Raw genomic sequence first — 22970 nt, 5'->3', positions numbered from 1 at the left:
GGTCGGAAAGCGTGCGCAAATGAAACGAGTGGGATCCGGGTCGTCGTTGTGCTCTCAATGATGGAGGACGTTCCTGTGAAAAGTGTGCAAAGTTGCGATGACATCGATCGCGCGTCTATTCATCCGGTGACCGAGGTTCGAACATGAGGCGCGGGAAGGCTCGAGCCATACTTCCCGGAATAAGATCGGATTCGAGGGAAAGTCAACGTCATGTTGAGCGTCCTGGAGCCCGGAAAGCTTGTTCTAACCTTTCAATCGATCCCGCCGTTCGTCGTCGAGAGCATTTTCGCGCTGACTCTCGCCCTGCTGCTGGCTGCGCCTTTAATCCTTCAAGTTCAACACTTTTTAGTAGGTCAAATCCCGTACGTTACAAAATACTCTAACTTGAATTCCCTGGGCAACCGTGAGAGACCATAAATCGTGCTTTACCACGGGAAATTCGCTGTTCTCGGACAGGTGAATTAATTTAAGAAGACTTATCGAGGGAGATTTTGCGTTAGCTGTGTTTTGCGGAACTTCCAAACGTTCTCGATCTTTCGATATTTCTGCCAATATTTGACGGAATTTCCATTTCTCCTGTTAACTGTTTCTAATGTTATCTTCTGGGTGTTTGAATCGACGACTTATATTTCGAAATTGTGGCGAACTTCTGTATACATATATGAGTGAGTTAGAATCGCAGCGGTGTAAGTCACATTTTCGAAAATTTTGACTTCTGTCTGAAAATGTAATTTATTATGCTTAATAACTTAATATTTAAATACCGTGAAAATCGATGAGGTCTATCCTTAGACAAAATTACAAAATTACCCCATTTCTATTGCCGAATCACAGTCACTTTCGAACCGAAGTACACTTCGATTAATACAATAATAATTTTATTATTATTGTTACAGTAATTAATATTTTTGTTACAATAATAAATAATTCTTGTTGCAATAATAAATAACCTTCATTACGATAATAAATATATCTTTATTACAATAATAAATATTTTTAATATTAATATTAATATTACAATAATATATAATTACAATAATTACAATAATATATTACATAATAATATTACAATAATAAATATTTTTATTTCAATGATAAATATTTTCGTTCGAATAATAAATATTTTTATTTCAATGATAGATATTTTCGTTCAAATAATAAATATTTTCGTTCCAATAATAAATATATTTATACCAATAAAAAACATTTGCACCACAACAATAAATAACCTTTATTTGGCAAATAAATGTTAACATTTCCGCGCGTTGCGACGAAGGACCGGCCACTCCTCTCAATTTCAGCGTGCTCGGCAAGGACCTCGCCCTCGAAAAAGAGCTTCGGCCTCGCGCGGGGGAGAACGGAGGGGAGGGGGGTCGTCTCAATTCCGAGCCGTCAAGTCTCGAACATGCCAGGGGATTCAATTTAGAAATGAAGTCAGCTCGCGAGTGTCCCGGTGAACAAACATCCCGTGGACCCGTCGCTCGCGACGGACGATTTCCGGCAATCAGGCGGCTTGTCGTCGTCCGTCGAATAAAATATGATAGCTGTATCCGAGACATCGGAGTCGGGGCACGGCGACCTGGCGGGTCTAAAAAATTGCAGCGTCGTTGCCGGCTCGCCGGTGGCACCGGCCCCGTCGCGCGGATAACGCTATTTGTACACACTGTCGGAATACCGAATGTTCTCGCGGCAGGAGGGCTCGTTGAAGACCGGCTCGAGGAGCCAAGGAGCTCGCCGATCTTCCGGTGGACGAACCCGAAGTCAGCCGGTGGTAACTCACTACCCTGCCTCGGTGTTCGCGGACTCTGTCTCTAGCTCCGGCACGGATCTGCGGCCGGAGTCGGTCCGCGAGGCGATCTCGACGCCGCGTTTGCGGGCGAGCGGCGACAGCATCCGGAATCGCGGCAGCCTGGAAAGCGGACAAGCGGAAAGCGAGCCGTCTTCGACGATGATCCTGACGGCGTACGAGCTCCCGCAGAAGGAGACGATCCTGCAGCGCTCGTCGGCGCTCGCCGCTGCCAAGCAGCCGGTCGACGACGCGTTCGCCTACGATTACGACGTCTACCGGCACAAGCTGATCGAAGCGGCCCTCAAGGAACAGTACAACGACTACCAACCGCCCGGAGACGTCGTCCTCAACTCCATCCACCTGAATACCAACGACTCCACGGTCGCTGTGCGCCTCGACGACCGCTATCGTCACAGCATCTTCGACTTCGTGGAGGAGCACTACGACGCCGCGAACGCGATCGGCAAGAAGGACGCGGAACAGTTGGACCAGCTCGACCATTTTTTAGTAAAGGGACCACGGAAACTGGAGACCGTGGAAAAAGAGACCGAAACTAAGGCTCCGGACGAAGATCGCGAGCCTGCTCGCCGCGATGGGAGATCGTCCAAGCTCGACGACGACGACGACGCCGCCGCTGCGAGAAGGAGGCGATTAGGTAGCTGTGCACTTTGCTTCGGTCTTTGACACTCATTCTTTCGAGGACCAATGAGGACCTGGCGAATCCTTTCGTTGCACCGGAGCCTTTCAAACGGAGTCACGCATGAATTGATTTACCGATGTTTTGACCCAGTTCTTCGGCCTCGAATGTTGATCTTCTTGATGGACCTAATGCAAATACCTGGCGATTTGATCCGATGATGTTGGAACGTCAGAATTCAAGTGGCACGGTTACAACCGCGGGTGAAATTTGGCGTTTCAGCCGGAGTTAGAAAGCTTCTGCCTATTTGTACTAGGTCCGATGAGGGGGTCGATGTTGGTCCGAAAAATAGGGGTTCGTACGGTGCTGAAGGCAGAGTTGCGCATTGTTCGGATTCTTTCGAGTAGATATTTGTTTAAGACGATTGTCCGAACGAATTCCTTTCAGTCGGATATTTTATTCGAATTATTATTATATCATTATTATATGATTATTTTATCGTTATTCGTCGTGAATTATTCTATCCATTTCGTTCGAACGATTCTTTTCTCGATTGGTCCTTTATTCGAATATTTTTTTATTTGAAATTACTATTTGATCTCCGTTTATTCCATCGATGGAGCGATCTGTCCTATGATTGGGACACTCGTCAGTGAATGAACATTGTTCGTATTGTACGAAAAAATTACACGCTCATCACATTAATATTTATAGAGTCGTTCTATTCTAACAAATGTCCTGAAAATTTTATTTTGTAAAAATTCAGCGACTGGCTGTTCGAAAAAATGCTACAAAACTAGCATGCGGATCTTTATACAGTTCCTGGTTTTTATGAATCATTTTCCAAGCACGAAGAAACGTCTAACATTGTCCAAAAAGTTCCTCATAATGAACATGAGATAGTGATACCTAAGAATAAGAATAATAATACCTACCCTGATCAAATTCTTTTTTAATCAGAATACATGTTTTCTTGCATTTTTAAGTTTAATTTATTTATTGCGCAAACAGCGTGCACCCTTCACACAGTTGCATATTAACGATAATAAGAATAATAACGATGGTACTCGCGGTAATATTAATGACAGAGAGAGACAAGAATTAAAGGAAGATAAAGGAATTAGTAGAAGCTTTATTTTACAAACTTGCACGCACCACGAACGTATAAAGATCCGCAGTCCAACTATAGCTATCGAAAAATGCAAGAATTCCATTCAAATATGTATGAACATAAAAGTAGCGGCTTAAATAACAATCACGCAGCTCGAGTGTCCACTGACTCGACAGATCCCTCAAAACCATATTCATTTCGCATAAGACCCATCAAGCCGCTCTACATAATGGAACAATTTCAATCACGACGACATTTGAGCCGTTTATTTTGAAAGTGGCATAAGTCACTTTTTTTTAAAAATGAAAAGATACCGTTCAATTGCAATTAGTGTTACCATTAACACGTTCCGTGCCACGTGTACCATCGATGGTACACGCTTGCATGTTTACTTAGTGAACTGAACAAATTGTTTACAAGAAATTTAGAGACGAAGAATCAATTTCCACCGCAAGAATGGGCGTTGATAAGTTTTTGTTACGTTGTTATGTGTACGAGAATTAATAATTGCACGTAATACATCAAGTTTTAGTAAAATATCAAAGTGTGAAGATTCGAGTAAAAAAAGCTCGGCACGGAACGTGTTAACTCGATTTTTTTGAAAAAGTGACTTATGCCACTTTCAAAATAAACGGCTCATTTGACCCATACCGCAGACTCGATCGCGAAGAAAGGTTCGAGATCGTCGAAGCCACCGAGCTCGGCAGTCCTCTCGTCGCAGAAAAAGTCCAGCTACCCACGGCCGGCGAGTAAAAAGCTCGCCACGAAGTTACCGCGGGCAACGTCCAGCACGGACTCGGCGAGCGGGAAGCGGGACACGGCGTCGGAGTCGCCGAAACAGAACACCAGGCAGAACACGTTCTCCTCGATCGACGGTGCCGAAAGGGACTCGATCAACTGCACCACGATCAGCTCGATCGACTCGGAGAGCGTCCGCAGCGAGTCCAGCAAGCATCCCGACGATCGTTCCTGTCGCTCCCGCGATTCCTCGGTGGCCTCGACCCGGGCTCCGTCGGACCGGTCGCAGGCGCGACCCTTCAAAATCACCGGCCATCTCCCGCCCTTCGACAAGAGACGCTCGAACGCCGGCAAGACGTCGCCCGGAACGCGAGAAACGAGAGATCCATCGAAGTATCCGGGCCACGCGGGCAGGAATCAATCGAGCAGCCGGGCCGGTCAGCCGAGAAGCAGCCCTATCGGGCGCGGAACTGCTCAGAAACAGACTTCGTTGACCGGAACGAGTAACTCGAAGAGTAACGAGCTGAGGAAGTTGGAACCTATTCGAAGCGAAACCGAAGAAACGAACGTGCAGGCGATGTTCTCGCCGAACGCGGGCTCGAGCTACGGCCAATCGAACCGTCCGAGCTATCCGATCGCGAAATCCGCGACGGAATCGGCTGCCGGAGTTCGAGGGCCCGAGTCGATTGGCTCGTTGGTCGATACTGCTGGTCGGCCGTCGGTAGAGCCAAGGTTTAGGTCAGCCCGATCGAACACGGCGTCGCACGGCCGCGATAAACCCGATCGTTTCGAACGGCCGAAGTCGTCGCCGGGGCGCGGACAGCTGGAGCAATCCGCGAAACGTGGCCGCGAGAAACTGCAGAGGCCGAGGACCATGGGCGCCGTGTCGAAGGCTGTTGCACCCGGTCCGAATGCGGAGCGCTCGTCGGAGTCGTTGGCCGGCAAAGAACGATCGGCCGGCAGAAATGATCGAGAGAGGAAAGGGTCGGCGAACGAGTCGACGGGAACGGTCAAAGAGGCTGATAACAGTGTTCAAGGGGATCAACCGAGGGCGAACAAGCAGCCCAGATCGACTTTGTTCCAGGAAAGACACGGCGGCTTTGATCTGATTAGTCGCGAAGGAGACGGGCACGAGGACGCCGGGAAAATGGCCGACGATTTCGATCGCAGGAGAGCTGCTCCGCCAGCGAAACATTTAGACGCGACGACCGCTAAAAATAGCCCGGCTGCTGGCAAAAGGGCGCCGCCAGTGAGATCGAGGACTCTGCGACAAGATGGAGGCGGCGCCAGGATGGCCGCGCGCCTGCAGGACAGCGTCAGATCGATGCCGATCGGATCGAGCGAGTCGCCGTCGATCGAGAGGAGAGCTCTGAAAACCGTGCACTCCGAGGACACCGATGCCAATCGGTCGCCGATGGCCAACGATCGGTCGGAGAGGCTGAAGCTGCCGAGTCGGGACACGAAAGCCGGCATCGCCATGCAGGTCGGCTTGAAGAAGTACATCAAGAAGATGAGACGCGTGCTGTCCGAGCGCGACAACCCCGACATCGACGGGCTGCTCTCACTGAGCCTCACGGATGCCATTTTGCCGGACATCGAGTCGACCTTGTCCACCGTCGAGGTCCAACAAGTGCACACCGCGCTCAGCATGGCGGAGAAGAAGTCCGATATGATGCAGAACAAGCTACCCGCCGTCTTGTCCAACGAATTATGAGCACAGTAATGTCTCCCTAATTGACGCTCGGATTGCCCAGAAAAATGGACAATTTTGGAAGAGGAGGTACGATTGCACGAGCTCGATTAGCTCGTTTTTATAGTTGTTGACAATTCGTAACTATGAAAAGGAACCATCAGGCTCGAATAATCGTGTCTTCTCTTCCTAAATTGTCCATTTTCGTGGACAACCTGAGCGTCAATTAAAGAGACATTACTGTGTTTACTTTTGTAGAATATATCGTACACGGTTTATTGTGGTCATTGTAATCGTCGTGTTATTTTCGAATCGGAAAATTTGCTTCGGAAAGCTCCGATTGCGGCTGAACGCCGAAGCATTCGTTAGGCGAACAAACATATTTCTATAGTCGATTCAATGAAATGGAATTGAAAGTGGTCTTTGTCCCTAGTACACGATAAAATTGTGCACCGCTCTCCAAAAACGATCGATGAAAATGAAATCATTTTTCGATAACTACATACCTCGTTTAATCTCTCTATTAATCATCCAGCACTTATTCCGCAGCTCCTGTTTGCAGCGGCAAGAATCGATAGCGAAAAAATCGTTGCTTTTTAAACATCGCAACGTTCTGCGATATAAAAAATGCCGTTCCGACTTACGGCCGGCCAGCGCGCAGAGAATAATTCGAAACGAACGTTGCAGATTAATGGCCGCGTTATTAAATCATACGTTTCATTGCTGTCAGCGTTGAAATATTCAAACTTCTGCTGCGAAATTTCGTGGGTGGATAAAAAGAAAAATAAGTAGACCAACAGAGATTCTGCAGCTGTTACTGCTTTAATTAAATCACTCTCCGCCGCTATTTATGATACCATCTTCGATGCACTCCGGTCATTATTTATAAAATATTGCGCCATCGGAATGGCTGCCGTGTCCGTTAATTCTTATTTAACGAAGCGGGTTAATTTATCAGTATCAAGCTCTCTGCGTGTTTTCGCTCTCGCGAGAAACACGGAAGCTTGTCGAATATTTGCGCAAAGGCGTTCGTCATACGCATGAATGGGACAATTGCAGTTTCGACAATTAAACGTACAGTTTTGAAATAATTAAACGTTTACGGTTTTCACCGTAATCGAACGTACGGTTTTCACCGTAATTGAACGCACGGTTTTCACCGTAATTAAACGTACGGTTTTGACATAACTGAAGATACAATTTTGACACAATTCAACAATCCGTGGACGCGATTGCGTGTACAATAACGTGCACGTCGAGTTAAAAATATATAGGGTGGTTCATTCGTTTTTTTTTTAAATTGCTATGAAAAAAGATATCCCTCGATATTCACGAAATAGAATCACTATTGAATAATTTGGTTGACAGAATAAGCGCCATTGGAATGAAAATCTGTAGGTTTGCTCTGTTCAACAAAAGAAAAGACTGAAAAATATTAAATGGCTTTTTCATAGCAATGTTATAAAAATTTTAATACCTTTTTTTGTTTATTTAAGCTGGGAACCCCTTACACGGTTACTAGCGCTATGCAAATTGCAGTGCATAGAAACAAAAAATAACATAAAATTGCATAATACACGAGTAAATATTGTACACTAACTAAAAGGTTACATGAATAAATAAATAAATATAAATATGGAATCAAATGGTGCATTTCAAGATATCTGCGAATGTAGCTTAAACAAGTGAAATATTAAAATAACATAATAAATTGTTAATATAATATATTAAAATATTATAGCAAAATAGTATATTAAATCCCAGGATGAGTTCGTTAATTATTCTCGGTAGGTAATAAAGTAAAAGATGAATGTAGAGCGGTATGCGATTCTGTGCAATAATTCATTTGCAGTCTCGATTGTCAATGAACCTCGACTGTCTATCAATTAAGAATATGAGTCTCGTTAAGCGGAGCTGCGCGGCCAACGATTCCTTAGTGATTTATAAGAACCGTGTCGCGGACGGTTACGATGTTGCGGAGAGACAGACAACAATGATGCGCCGCAAGAAACTAGAACAACGTCGGCGTCGAACACATAAACCGTTCGGGGTGATAAAGCGATTATGCAGCACGCGACAGAACTGTCCACAATGTCGGCACCCACTTGCAGAAAATGAAGTAGCGGCACCCGATGCGGTTCGCAGTTCCATCCAAAGTTTGCGGTGGCGCACAGTGATGCGATCTTATGGGCGTTCCGGACACAATGCTCATAATTTTCGATCTGAGTACGTTAATAATTTTTTTAAAAGAAATACAAAGGTGAATCGATTTGTATATAAATAACATACAGTTGTGTTAAAAAATTGCAACGATTTTGTTTTTCTTTTTGGTTGAATAAAAAAATCTTTTATCAACATTTAGTATCGTAACATGCATTCTAATATAATACATACATAATTGATACATATTTGAACATAATACATAAACAAGCAACAAATATTTCAATATAATAGGATATTAAATAATAAGGAATTATGTCAAGGTATATAAAAATCTTGTTATGTAATATAAATACATTATATACAAATGTGTCGAGATTATGTCAAAGTCAATGGTCAATGCTCAGTGGTCAGTGTTCTGTGGTCTAGTGGTCAGTGATCAAGTGTTCAATAGTCAATGGCCAGTGATCAGTGATCAGTAGTTAATGGTCAGTGATCAGTGATCAGTGATCAGTACTCTTCCAAATAATCCAGAAAATCTATAATTCCACACACACATACACACACACACACACATTTGGCAGATACGCTTCAATTAGATTCAAAGTTTCCCCACCCGCGAAACGCATAATAAAATCGATCGGGTCTGAATTAAAGCGTGTTTAATTAAACATATAAATTCTCGCGTCGCACTGCAAAATTGGATCATGCCTTATCTCGCGAATTCGTTTAGTAATTGATTTCCAAAAAACGCCCATCCTTTCGTATAATTCGTTAAAAAATGTCTTACATCGATTCGCATTAATTCCAACTGCTGCAAAGTTCCTCGTTCTTTCCGTCCGTTTTTCTTCGTTCTCGACTGCAACTGCACCGCAATCATCTCTCTTGCTATCACTTGGTTACAACGAACGCACGAATTTCAATGAACAATTGCTATCTCATTTTCTAATTAAAGTACCGTTCCGTTCGCAACTAACTGTTCAGGAAATCTACAATTCAAATGTAAAACGAAAAATATGTGCACACGCATTTCGGTCAGCCCGTGTATTCCGCGGATACGGATGCGGGAATAAAATTACGGAAAAGGCGAAGCAAACACTAACGACCGAATACAAAATTCATTCGGCATACTTAGGGGAATATCCGCCGGCAAAGGACGATTTTTATTCCGAGAGATTACCGCGGCACGAATTACCGCCGGAGTAATTGATACAACGTACCGATGACGATTAAGAGCGCGCGCCGGCCGCTGCGCGAATCGAAACGGCGCTCATTTAACACGTTCCGTGCCGAGCTTTTTTTACTCGAATCTTCACATTTTGATATTTTACTAAAACTTGATGTATTACGTGCAATTATTAATTCTCGTACACATAACAACGTAACAAAAACTTATCAACGCCCATTCTTGCGGTGGAAATTGATTCTTCGGTTCTAAATTTCTTGTAAACAATTTGTTCAGTTCACTAAGTAAACATGCAAGCGTGTACCATCGATGGTACACGTGGCACGGAACGTGTTAATAGTCCCGTGCATTTAGGCGCGGAAGACGCGGAAGAGCCGGCGGATCATGCTCCCGTGTCCGGATACAGCACGCAATTTCGTCTCGGACGGGATTTACGACGGACCCATTGGCGGTATTATTCGTGTTCCTCGATTTCTTGCTGTCGTTCCCGGATTTTCCCGGCTTCGACGCACCGCAATTCCGGCTGGCCGCCGGATCGCGACGCGCTTTTTATCGATTATTAATTGTCCGGCGCTCAGCGGCCGAAATAATGAGCGGCATCAATCGCCCGCGAAAGTTGCAACCGAGTGCAAATGGAGCCGCGGCTAGAACTTGCCGAGTCCGGAGACCTCCGGAAAGGGTGTTTCGCCGATCAGTTACAACGTAATTGTTACATCGAACAAATTATTATTGTCGCTGGCGACCGTTCTTTCCCATCGCACAGTCGAGTTCAAGTGATTACCTTTTTTTAAGGTTTGTATTAATCATAAATTATGGATCATTGTGAACGCAATAAATGTGTGTACGTTTAAAATATTTAAACTAAACCTAGATTTGTATCAACAAAGCTAGAAAACATTGGAAGCATAATCTTTTTTTATTTGCATAGACAATGTCTAATATTGTTAGATTGCGGACTTTTATGCTAAATAAAAATTGACTGCATCAATTGCAAGACGCAGGTGCTGCAGAAATATTGATTTCTTCTCTGAATAATTTTAATGAGATGCAAATAATGCAACAATGTTCTTAAGCTATCTAAATGCTTTTGCTGTTTTAAGATTGATCTACTCATTTTTGACATAAATGCGTAACATCCGCAGTCTAGTTATTGTGTAAGGAATTTAATATACTTCGGGTAGCACCCCGATCTTCATTGTTTTTGTTAACATTGAGAGGGAATTTTTAACTTTGTTTTTCAACAAATATTTTCGGCAGAATCTCGCGCATTTGCTTATAATCATTGATCGAACAACGAATAGTCTCTTCTTTGAAGTCTCAGAGCATATTATTTTGATATTTTTAGGGAAATTGATCTGAGACTTTTATCTTTTTTAATATTTGCGTCGATTGTTATCCATGAGAAAGCATACAACGTAAGATTATTTGTCGTTACACGATGACTATATCAGTAAATGTTTCGTGCAACCAATTACCACCATCATGGGCTGCATAATGACGTTAATTGCGAACATTCTCGCGGAACGAATCGCTAACAGGTGCTCACGCCCGAGCATAACCGCATTTTATCGGTGATCTAAAATTCCGCGCTGTAAATAATCCGAACGATCCCCGTGCTAATAAAATATACATAAATTGTAACGCGTGCGAACTGGTTTAAACTAATTTCAAGTTGCGCAGGTGTGTCGCGCTTCGAATTATTTTTCGTATCTCGAATGATTCAAATGGGATCTCATTGAATCGCTGTACGAAGCGTTAATAAAACAAAAATTAATTTTTAGTCAGTGGAAAGAAATTGTGTAGGTATTAATTATTTTAACAGATTTTAATTATTTCAACAGATTTTACTTATTCAAACAGATTTCAACCATTTAAACAGATTTTAATTATTTAAGCAGACTTTAATTATTTAAACAGATTTTAATTATTTGTTGCTATTTCCGGTGTTCCATTAATCTGTTCACTTATTATTTATGTGGGAAATATTCTTCCAAACAGTTTCGAAACACGTTTTAGATTTCATCCCGAAACTTCAGAGAGGATTCCGTAATTTTTCTGCTGAAACGGTCCGAAAGCAATTATAAGATTCCTGAATAATATAATCGGTCCTTAAAGCAGAGCCAAGTATGGCAAAACCGAATCAAAACCTCTGCGCAACATTTAATATATTTTCGAAAGAGCTGCAAGAAAACACGCTCTCGAACTAACACCGCCGACACTGTACTTCATCTCGCTCAATTCCATGTTACGCGTACACCTATCTACACATGTACAATGTGGAAACTCCGGTGTGTAAATCGTGAATTACTGACCATGGAATTTAATTACTCAGCATAATTAATGAAAACCGTAGACGAGTGTGCATTAAATTGAATTCAAGCATCCTACTCGACAGATATTTCATTTTACAACTCTCTATAAAAACACCGTTTGCAAGTATAGTACTAAATAAATAATGCTTCGATACTCGGTGTTCGTTGTTTGTATCTTGTCTTGTTAGCTTGCACTCGTTATGTTGTAACATTTACGTCAATTTGACAATACTTTTGGTTTTTGAAGGATTTTATTATTCGACTGCGGATTTTATGTATTCACAACAAGAATGAGTTCATTAAATACAAAACGGTAAAAACGTTTACGAAATTAAAAAATATTGTTGCATTATATTCAATCTATTGACATGATTAACACGTTCCGTGCCACGTGTACCATCGATGGTACACGCTTGCATGTTTACTTAGTGAACTGAACAAATTGTTTACAAGAAATTTAGAACCGAAGAATCAATTTCCACCGCAAGAATGGGCGTTGATAAGTTTTTGTTACGTTGTTATGTGTAAGAGAATTAATAATTGCACGTAATAAAGCAAGTTTTAGTAAAATATCAAAGTGTGAAGATTCGAGTAAAAAAAGCTCGGCACGGAACGTGTTAAGTAACGAAATATGAGTCTATGTAGCTTCTGTATTCTGTAATTAGCGCAGACAATTTTTATTTCGCATGAAAATTCGCAATTCTGGTCCACACAATTTCTTCGCACGTTTTTATTGTTTCCTATTTGGCTTCGGACATTTCCAATCAACAATTAACAACAAATATCTGTATGAAATGTTTGAAATAACTACGCTTTAATTAAAGAAGAATTAGTCCCAACAGCTTTTTTCTCGTACAATTGTTTGGGATCAAATCACCGACGCTCGTTTCACCGACATTTACTTCATTTACTTTATTTACCCTATTTTTTTATTTTTAATTATTTACCAGCGAATGCCCATTACGGTGTGAAACGAAACAAAATAAGGAACAACGAGTGATGGTAGTCATTTAGTACCATCGACTGGTAAACATAACGCCGATGTCGGTGAAACGAGCGTCGATGTAAACATTGTCGGTGATGTTGCACATATGGGTTAATTAACACTAAACCTACCATCGCCGGTCAAATGACCGGATTCACATTTTTGATTTCATAATTATTGAAGTCACGAAGCTGCTTCCATTAGAAATTGTCGAATATATTTCTTTATTCAGGAGCACGCTATAGTAAAAATTCTGAAAAATATAAATAAATTCTATTTTGTAATTTTCTTAATTTTTTGGCTTAATTCAGCTGTCGATTAACACTAGAACTACCGGAGCTCTTAGCGAGACTAATGCATATTGTTTTACAAAAATGGCACGATTGGATTTATTTAAACTTTTATTAAAGCAAGTTTATCTAAAAATTCCTCATTTTTATAACATGTGAAACTGTAAAAGAAAAAATCAGAAACCAGTCATTTTAATCAGCGTTCCCTTGTGTTAAGACATTCTCGGTGAAATGATTGCGAGCGCTTTGACAGATATCCAATTGTTTAACGCTTGCGAAGGTAACGAAAATGCTAAATCGAACAATACGAACGAAACACAGGCTATAACAATCTTTCAAATAGTTACGTACGGAATCGATTTGCCGAACAATTTTGGAAACGTATCCCGTCGAATAAATCGCGCCCGAACGGAAACGGATCTGTTCTTTAAATTATGCCGAGTTCCGTGGAACCGTTACGGTTTAACAGGGATCTGTCGAAACGTAAAATCCTCGGCACGAAATTTATCACGGTTTTATTTTATTTAAGAGCCCCGCGAACGAGATTACGTGTTTTGTATTGAAAAAAAAAGAAGAAGGAGCAGGACACCGAAGGGGATCGAAACACTCGTGGTATCGCGCGGGGATAAATCAGTCCGGCAAGGATTTAGGTATCTGTTTGAATTACGGACGACAATGATTAATCCGGTATCGATCGGCGTTTAATGATTTATGATGGGAAAAAAAGGGGCGGGGACGAATCGTCGAATAACGCCGCAACGCGCGGCGCGCCGCGTTCCTTTTTTTTTGCCCCGTGTTTCGGTGTTGTTTGTTGATTCCGAGGTGTCGGCCGGCTGCGCGATACGGGATCGGTTTTTGGTGCACCGTGTCGCCTGTGTTCGGCTTCGTGACGGGAATCTCGATAAACTATTATGTTGAGCCCCGCGGAACAGGTGTTGCTCCCCGGAAAAAAAATTACCATTTTAAACGGCCGAGCCGCGGCGACGGCCGTGCGCGAAACCATGTCGACGGGCTTAAACGATTCGGACCCGAGATCGATGACATCGATAGATATTTCGATGGGATCGATTGTATTCGATTATGTCTACCGCGGACGCGCTCGTTGAATTATTGCCAAAGACTCGGTCGAATTTTATTAATTCTACTTATTTAACAGTTCATTGGCGGAGAATGAAAACGGCACGGAAAGCGATTCAGGAAAATTGCAGCTGCACTAGTTTGTATTTTAGGTTGGTCGTTTTAGGTTCTTTAACCCTTTCGCTACGGCGGTTCAGTCCGCCGTAGCGCCCCTCCTGAACGGAACCACCCGCCGAAATTGTGCACATTGCGCGTGGATAGTGTATTTGGGAAGAAAAGGGATTTTTCTTTAAAACAATATAGTTATAATTTCTGCATAAGGTATAAAGTTATTTAATAGGTAAAAAAAGTTTCATTAACAATGGAAAAAGTGAAGAAATAATATATAATATACAGTAATAAAATAAAACATAATATTCATAATACAAAACATAATACATAATAATTAGTCCTAAAGTTAGTACTTTCGATTTTCTATCCCTTTATGACATGTAACACAATAATAATGGGAAATGCAGGTAGAACAAATATAACTTGAATGGCGTGTCGTTTATTTCGGACTGTCGTTTGTTTGTTTCGTCAAAAGATTCACGCAATACCAGCATGTCGGATATATCCGGCGTTCGTCCCCAGAGGGCGATCATGTGGATGTCGGATATATCCGGCGTTCGGCTCCGCGAGTGTTCATATGGATGACGGATATATCCGTCGTTCGAAGCGAAAGGGTTAATACGATAATGCTTTCATAATGAATTACGATTAAAGAGTAGAAAATGTTTATTCGTCGATGTTAATCACTCTAGAAAAATGAGTGGATCATGTTAAAAACGGTGGAAACATTAACAAACATTCGAAGGTAGTTTTTTATAATTTTTAGCTCGTTAAAATTACGAAGAAATCAATTTCTATTTTGCATAAAACTGCACGGTCTATTTTAATACGTACAGAAATGTACCTGTCTGGGTTTTCCTTTTTTATACAGGATCGAATTACGCGATATTCTATAAACCGGACGTAATAGTTGCCCTAATTATAGAAGGCAAGACCCGACGGCCCCGGAATCGATAAATATTCTTCAAAAATACAGTTTCCACGGTCTACAGATTGCAATTACTTAACCCAATTAATGCTGGTGTCCGAACAACCCCTTATCCTCGGACGCCCTAAAAATTTACAATTCCCTTTGCGTGTTCGAATTGATCACGTCTGTGTGTCAAGGGTGATGCGGCTAACGATGCAATGCGACACACATTACCATTGGAGCATCTGGGAAAGTGTTCGAGTGGCTTGACCTATGACGATAGGCATGACATTCTGTTCTATTTATTGTAGACCGTGCGACATACTGTGCCACCGCGCTATACCGTGTGTATACATAAGCAAATTTAGTTGAACGGTCAGTACAATGTGTCAATAAACTTCGTGAACCAATGATAACTTTCAGCTGCGTCAATTAACGCTTTCATTATTGACGTATCGATCTATATATAATATAATATTATATGTAATATTATAATATATTTATATAATATAATGCATAATTATATTATGTATTATTATATAGATAATTTTATGTACATGTATATATACAATAATAATATAATATAATAATATAATAATATAATATATAATATAATATAATATAATATTAATATAATATTATAACAGAGAGATTTATATATAATATAATGTATAATTATATTATATATTATTATATAGATAATTTTATATATATGTATATATACGATAATTAATATAATATTAATATAATATTATAATAGATTTATATAATATAATGTATAATTATATTATATATTATTATACAGATAATTTTATATATATACAATTATTATCTATATAATAATATATAATATAATTAATATTTACAATTATAATATAATGTACATTACATTATTAACGCTATAGTAATGCCTACATCAGTAAATTATTAAATAATAAATGTATTTATGTACTTCTTCGCTCGATGCAGACATGTTTTTCGATAATGAATTTGATACGTTGGAATAATAAATTCACGCGATGGTCGTGTTATTACAGGTCATTGGATTCGTTTTGATCTCAGCTCTCACGATATAGTGATAGAAATATGTAATCCCGTTAAAAAACCCATCGACGACCTCGAAATCTCGAAAACTATACATTCAAGAAAAAAGCTACTTCCACCGCAATATACGTCCCTTCGAACCATACAATCTGTTCCTCTATCATTTTTTAGTATCGTCAACGATAATGGAGATATTGTTTTGCAACAGCTTCGGCGGAACACCCTGTACGTACATCGGTTTTGAAGGTACAACCGAACGATATCGATGTCGTACAGGTATTTTACATTTCGGGTAAAACTCTACCTAAAGTCTCGTTTCCACTGGCTCGGCTTTTGCCGATCGGGCATGCCGCGCGGCATGTCACAACGCAACGATCGCTTGGGTTTTTGGCTTCGGTCGATGCCGAACGGCTCGCAAAGCCAATCGTCGGTGTTCTTCGACCGAGCGTTTGACTTCGTTGCTTCTGCTCTCGCGTTCTCGGTGATCCTGTACGAACGAACTTCGGCTGCTGTCCGGTGTTCCTGCTATGATCGCAGACAGTGACCGATATTGGTCGAAGACGTTGATAAATGTCGACGACAGGTAGTAACAAGACCGAGCGAGAGGGAATAACGACAGTATACGGAGAAAAAGAGAACACTTGTTCGGTCCAGCTACTGCCAATCGTTGACCTTTGTCACCGTCTTCGGCCAATATCGATCACTGAATGCGATTATCGGAGTGACAGCGGAAATGGGCCGTGCCTTCTTCTCGCGGAAAAATGGTGCATCAGTTCTACTTCTGGACGCTTTGAAAGCGACACCCTAAGGGCGAGTTTATTTGCTCGAATTTGTTCGAAATGAAAATATCAAGCAATATGATCACGAAGATGCACAAGTGTTCTAAACTCTTGTTTTTGTACGAAACTGTACTCTTTTCACCAACTGTTACGTCATCGTACGAGCTAGCAGTATCTTTGGAGAGAATTCTAGCACTTGTTAATTTTACCCCAGCTTATCCGTTTGCGTACCAGATGGTTCTGAAAAAACAGGATCGAAAAGCGCCGAAGAGCGCAATAGCGCTCCTTCGATTACGTGTCGAAAAAAGCCGTAAAACATAAAATAGAACGTTACGAATGAAAGTATATATACTATTAATTTAGAATAGGTAACAACAAAATGCAAATCGGATTACTGACAGCGATGCGACGCGCAACGTATACACGCGTCTGAAAGACTGAGCACGTTTCGACAAATTTCGGGTGGGCCGTAAGTCGTCCGTTTCGGCCAAATGCCCTGGCTTTTCTCGACACAAAATCTGAAGAGTGCAAAAGTGGCTCGTGGTACGCAAACGGTTATTATTATCTTCGCTTGATCGGCCTGTGCCGACGCAGTGGAAACGCGCATTTTACAAGAGTCGGCTTAAGCTTCAGGCTTAGGCCTTAGGCTTAGGCGAGCCGCGCGGCTTAGGCCGCGCGGCAAGACGAAGCGGCAGGGCTAAGCCAGTGGAAATGGGCCTTCAACAGCATATCGAAAGCTTCCTCCAGCCAGGAGACGCGGCTACAAAAACGTCAGCCCGCGCGAGAGACAATCGAACTTCAATCCTGTCCCTCGGTGTCCCATCATCGCGCGGGATCCGAAAACCTCGCCGCAAACGACGCGCCGCGCCGCGGCACCATTAATCTGAACCGGAGAGAAGTCGATGTCACCACGATTGCATTCGATCGGTTCCCGTTATAGGCGGCGAACGAATGCCAAGCGAGCAGCGACAGTTAGCGACGGACCGTGTAACTCCGAATAACCCGTTCGTTTGTTCGCAGATCGACACCCGAGACAGTACGAGCTGCAACAGCTGCGGGAGCAACGGCATCAGCAGCAGCAGCTACAACAGCAGGAACAGCAGCAGCAACAGCAACAGCAGCAGCAACAGCAGCAGCGTTCGCCGAGGACTGATCGTTTAGCTTCGCCGACGACTCATTACAGCCGGGGCCATGTCTTGACTAGAATATTGCCGCGGCGTAAATGTTGCGCGTAAAGGATCGACCCGACCCGGACCCGGCTGTTCCCGACGAGCCGCAATAACCGAAAGTAATTTAACTGTCGAAGAAAGGCTGGTCTGCGGCTCGCGCATAAATTATGTCAAGAGTTCCCTGGCTGCTGCGCGGGCGGATGGCGGAGGCGTTACCAGTTCGTTCCTCACTTTAATTAACTCTAATTAAAGCCGATTCGATTTCCCGCGCGGCGGACGAGACGTTTCGATCGACCGGATTTGCGGAATCCCGGGGACCGCGATGTTTCTTCTGCCGGCGCGATAACGATCTTTGACTCCTAGCCCTTGGCTCGCCGGATCGGCGAGCACCGCGGGCTTTCGATCGATCGAGACCGTTAAACACGTTGATTTCACGTGGGATTATTGCGCGCGGCTTGCTCGTCCGGCCAACGAGAACTTATTCCGTCACATGGTGAAATATTATTTGCGACGAACGAGGGGAACTGTCTAATCATTTGTCTTGTATTGTATTTTCATTTTTGCACGCTGTTTTGGTAACCGTGATGATATTGGCAGATTGAAATGCAGTGGAATTTACTCGAGTGTACACAGGGTGTCTCGAATATAACTGAGTACAGTTGAAATACGACTAAGAAAATGTGTGACTTGATTTTCAAAAAACTTGACTCGGTCTTCGTTGTATGAATGAATAAATTGTTAATTCTACGTAAGACATACTTTCGTACTGAACAGCTTTTGTATAAACATTTTTTACGTAGCTTCAACCCATTCCGAAATATTTCGTTGCACTTAGACGAAACACCCTGTATATGGACGGCTCAGAAGCCGATCGGTGTATATAAGTCCATTAACTGTAAAATTGAGATAAACAAGGGTTTTGCAAATTAGCTGTAAAAATATCACAACGTCACTAATAATTGAAAGCACAATTTTTACTATAATTGAATAAAAAGAAGTATTAGTATTTAATTATATTTTATTCAATTTCTTTTATTTTTATTTGCCTTCTATAATTTTTTAAATTTTGTTTAGAAATTCTGTGGTCGATATAAGTGCTGCTATCTATTGTTTATTTATGAAGAAATCGACTGTATTGATTTATCGACCGAAAGATCCTGATAAAGAGATATATCAAGATTTTGATTGCACTGCTTAACTCATTTTCAAAAAAAAATGGACGTACATTGATTAGCTTCTGAACCGTATCTCGATCGATAACCAATGAAATTAATAATTAGACCGCGGATTTTGTGGATAGATGACAGAAATGAATACACCATACAATTATTAACAGAGGAAAGATATTTTTATGTAATTTATGCCTCTTACAATTAACTTAGACAATTTTGATTTGGCACGAAGTTTGCACAGTATAACAATGATAAAAAGGATGCTGACTATGCGCATGAGATGTTTCTTACCTGTGACGTTCCAGCAAGTATAGTCTTCGATTCTGCCAGCCACTTAATACAAGTGAAATTTTATTAAATAGATTAATCTAGTTATTGCTTATAAAAATTCACTGTTGTGTACTCGGTCGAGTCTAATTAATCTGAAGAAAACGTGATCTTCAAGAATCTTCTTTAATAATACTGATAATTCTCTTTTTTAAAAGAGCACTTAGTTTAAGAGCACGTACATTGTAAAACTTTATACTCATTTTTTTGTATCGAAATCTTTAGAAATAGATGAATAACCGTCTCTTTTACAGAAGTTGATTTTTTTTAACCGTTGCAAGGTAAGCACAATTCCTTGGAGCTGCATCATTGGAAAGACTAAAGAGTTTTGGAAAAGATTGATTTTGTCTGGCATCAAGAAGAAGTATTTGCGCAATTTAAATGACAGAAGTTGCTGAATAAAAGTGTCTTATCGTAGGCTGCTAAACTAAATTTCAATATTATTTTATTTGCAACGTCTATGAAACAATCGGTCTCTTAAACAATTTGGACTCATAAATTCTCGAAACAAGCAATTTCATTCCAACTACGTAATGTCTAATTATAATACAGAAAAGTTTAGTATACTAAAATATACTAAAATCAAATAGATCAATAATTACAGATACGATGAACCTAACGTTTTTCGCTTAAAATGCAAATTCCCTAACGTCGCGAGCTTATGTTTTATTATGCAAAGCATTCCGGGTCGCGCGTCCGAAACGAGGTCGTGTGAAACATATGTTATGGCAAACTCTGTTTAGAATTTTCGTGTTCTGAAAAAAAAATTAGACAGTTTCCGGATACGTGGTTCGAAACAACCTGCATACCAGCAATATTTGTCCAGCAGGATGAATGTATTTATTCGACAGAAAAACGTATGTGCAGCATAATCGTTAATCTGGTATCCATTGAAATTGTTAACATAATTATCTTCTTCGTCCTTCGCTCTAATTGCTAGATGTTCCGATACCGATCTATCCGATTAAAAGTTATATTCCCGGCCTACTTCTTCAAGTGAAGCACTCAGAGTTTAATTAAGACAGCGACGAACCGCGATTTTTTGTTTGTTAACTTCGAACGATCGAAACTCGATTCTTAATTCCCGCGGGTTGCCAAGGGTCAATCGGCAAGGATCGTCGATCGAGATATACTTTTCATAGCTTATGGAAGATATATTAAATTAGACTGTGTACATTCGTAGGACATGCGACCGCCGCATAATTAACTGGCGGTCGGTCCATGTTTTTAGCGGCCATGCGGCAATCACGATTGGGCCAGCGCAGGCCCCGGTATCTTCCTATTGTTGGCTTTTTTTGTTTCATTTATGGTCGCGAATCCTCTTAGAACGTGTACAGAGCTGGGTAAAATATTCTCTCGAACAGTAAATAGCCTGTCAGACTGCGAGCCATAAATATCGCTTTCGGAGCAAAATATTTTACCTGCTGTTACAAGTTTTTCAAACAGTATTTTATTTGCACGATGCTGAAAGCCGTAGCTATCTGTTTCAGTCCATGCTTGCGTATTTACTTGACTCCTTCGGATTGACTCGACGGATTAGCCGAGGCGATGCAAATTTTGAACGATGCGAGGCATTTATTCCATGATTTGTGGATGCCATTGTCGCAGAGAAATAGCGGAATTTCAGTTGATAACCGTTGCGACGAAAGCTTCTTCAGAATAGAAATGCGATTATTAAAATAAGAAATAGTCGTATTCGAGTTGACGATTATTTCTATTCCAAAGGAAACGTTTCAGCACAATTTGAAAATATGCATGCGTCCATTCAAATAAGAAATACAGTAATGTCTCCCTTACTGACGCTCAGATTGACCACAAAAATGGACAATTTGGGGAGAGGAGATACGATTATTCGAGCTTTGCGGTTTATTGTTATAATTATAAATTGCCCACAATTATAAAAACGAGCCGCAAGGCTCGAATAATCGTATCTCCTCTTCCCAAAAGATCCATTTTAGTAGACAATCTGAGCGTCAGTAAGGGAGACATTACTGTACAAGTATTCGAGTCGATAATCATTCTTCTTATACCGAAGGAATCTTTTCACTGCAATTTCTCAAATAGAAATGCTTGTGTCTGCTTGCAATTATTACAGTAATAAATAGTCTTATATTCGAATAATAATTAATAATTAATATCCGAATTGACGATTATTTCCATTCCAAAGAAAACGTTTCAGCACAATTTAAAAATACGTATACGACCATTCAAATAAGAAATACAAGTATTCGAGTCGATAATCATTCTTATACCGAAGGAATCTTTTCACTGCAATTTCACAAATAAAAATGCTCGTGTCTGCTTGCAATTATTACAGTAAGAAATAGTCTTATATCCGAATAATAATTAATAATTAATATCCGAATTGACGATTATTTTCATTCCAAAGAAAACGTTTCAGCACAATTTAAAAATACGTATACGACCATTCAAATAAGAAATACAAGTATTCGAGTCGATAATCATTCTTATACCGAAGAAATCTTTTCACTGCAATTTAATATGCTTGCGATTATTGAGACAAGAAATATTTTATTCATAATTTCAATTTCTACTGAAATAAAAATATTAACTACTCTAAACTCCATAATATCTATTATCGCAAATATCACTTGCGTACATTTTACCCAGCACAGCACATGAGAAATGAATTGTGGCGTGACAAGATAGAGAGAAAATCGAGGGCGTTGCACTGCCATTCGAAGCGTTGTCCGTTCGATGTTCCGGCAGGAGATTCGACTAAGGAATTAATCGGGTAACTTTCTCTCTGTAATATACATATACATATATACATACATGTATTTGATACATAAATTTTATACATTTACTGTAATGTCGTACGATGGTAAACGATTGTTAGTTTTGTCTTTTTTTTTCTCTTTTCTCTTTCTAACAATGATATGCGAGTGGCCTGGAGGGATATCAATAAATAATAAACGAAACTTTACTTACGCTATGCTCCGCGGGGGTCTTTTCATTCATTAATTACGCACCTTAATTACGATACTACCTAATCCTTAGCGTAAGAACCATCGTCTCGCCGCGGTACCGTCCGATCACGAAGCTACGCGTTCGGCGGAAACTCTCGGCAACGTTTAATAACGTTCGACAATATTTGTATCGCCGACGAATTAAAAGGGTCCAGATGCATCCGGCACTAGCGGCGTTGCCCAGCGCAATGAAATATAATTAGGTGCGCTCCGCGGAGAATAAAAATAGAAATACCAATACGAATCCGAAACATTCCTCGTTACACTTCCGAATTAGTAGAAAGTTTAACGACGCCGTGATACCACTGTTTCGTAAACGGAGGATTCGATCGTTAAAATTTTCATTCGCGCGAGCACGCATCGTCAACTAATTAACGATCAACGGACCGCGGATCTCGCGCACTTTCAGCAATCGCGGATAAACGAGAGACGCAGACCAGCGAAGACGCAAGATGAATTAAAAAAAGAGAAAAGAATCCTGCGGCATTGCTGT

General features: G+C 41.1%; 2 protein-coding genes across 7 annotated transcripts in view; both read left to right on the top strand.

Annotated features, from left to right (window-relative positions):
• The window catches only part of LOC117229483 (uncharacterized), a 264414-nt gene extending 241971 nt beyond the window's left edge, over positions 1-22443 (top strand). For all 6 annotated transcript variants that reach the window (XM_076520184.1, XM_076520179.1, XM_076520180.1 and 3 more), the window contains one exon: positions 17840-22443. In XM_076520184.1, the coding sequence (XP_076376299.1) occupies positions 17840-18054 (215 nt within the window). In that variant the 3' untranslated portion in view covers positions 18055-22443. The remainder of the gene's footprint in view (positions 1-17839) is intronic.
• Positions 35-6466, top strand: LOC117229485 (uncharacterized). The gene is made up of 3 exons (XM_033485987.2): positions 35-348; positions 1694-2444; positions 4194-6466. Exons 1-3 carry the CDS (start codon positions 211-213, stop codon positions 5987-5989), a joined length of 2685 nt encoding a protein of 894 aa, XP_033341878.2. The 5' UTR covers positions 35-210; the 3' UTR covers positions 5990-6466.
• Positions 22444-22970: the final 527 nt, after the last annotated feature.

This window comes from Megalopta genalis, chromosome 3 (genome assembly GCF_051020955.1).
Source record: "Megalopta genalis isolate 19385.01 chromosome 3, iyMegGena1_principal, whole genome shotgun sequence".
In the NCBI taxonomy this organism is placed as follows: domain Eukaryota; kingdom Metazoa; phylum Arthropoda; class Insecta; order Hymenoptera; family Halictidae; genus Megalopta; species Megalopta genalis.
Note: the sequence above shows the minus strand (reverse complement) of the source record. Positions and strands in the feature narration are given on the sequence as shown.

What these genes read in the sequence shown, in the direction of transcription:
- LOC117229485 (XM_033485987.2), top strand. Translation starts at nt 211, where the DNA reads ATGTTGAGCGTCCTGGAGCCCGGAAAGCTTGTTCTAACCTTTCAATCG. An exon ending in TTCAAGTTCAACACTTTTTA is followed by an intron (nt 349 to 1,693) that starts GTAGGTCAAATC and finishes TTCTCGCGGCAG; the next exon opens with GAGGGCTCGTTGAAGACCGG. An exon ending in TGCGAGAAGGAGGCGATTAG is followed by an intron (nt 2,445 to 4,193) that starts GTAGCTGTGCAC and finishes CCCATACCGCAG; the next exon opens with ACTCGATCGCGAAGAAAGGT.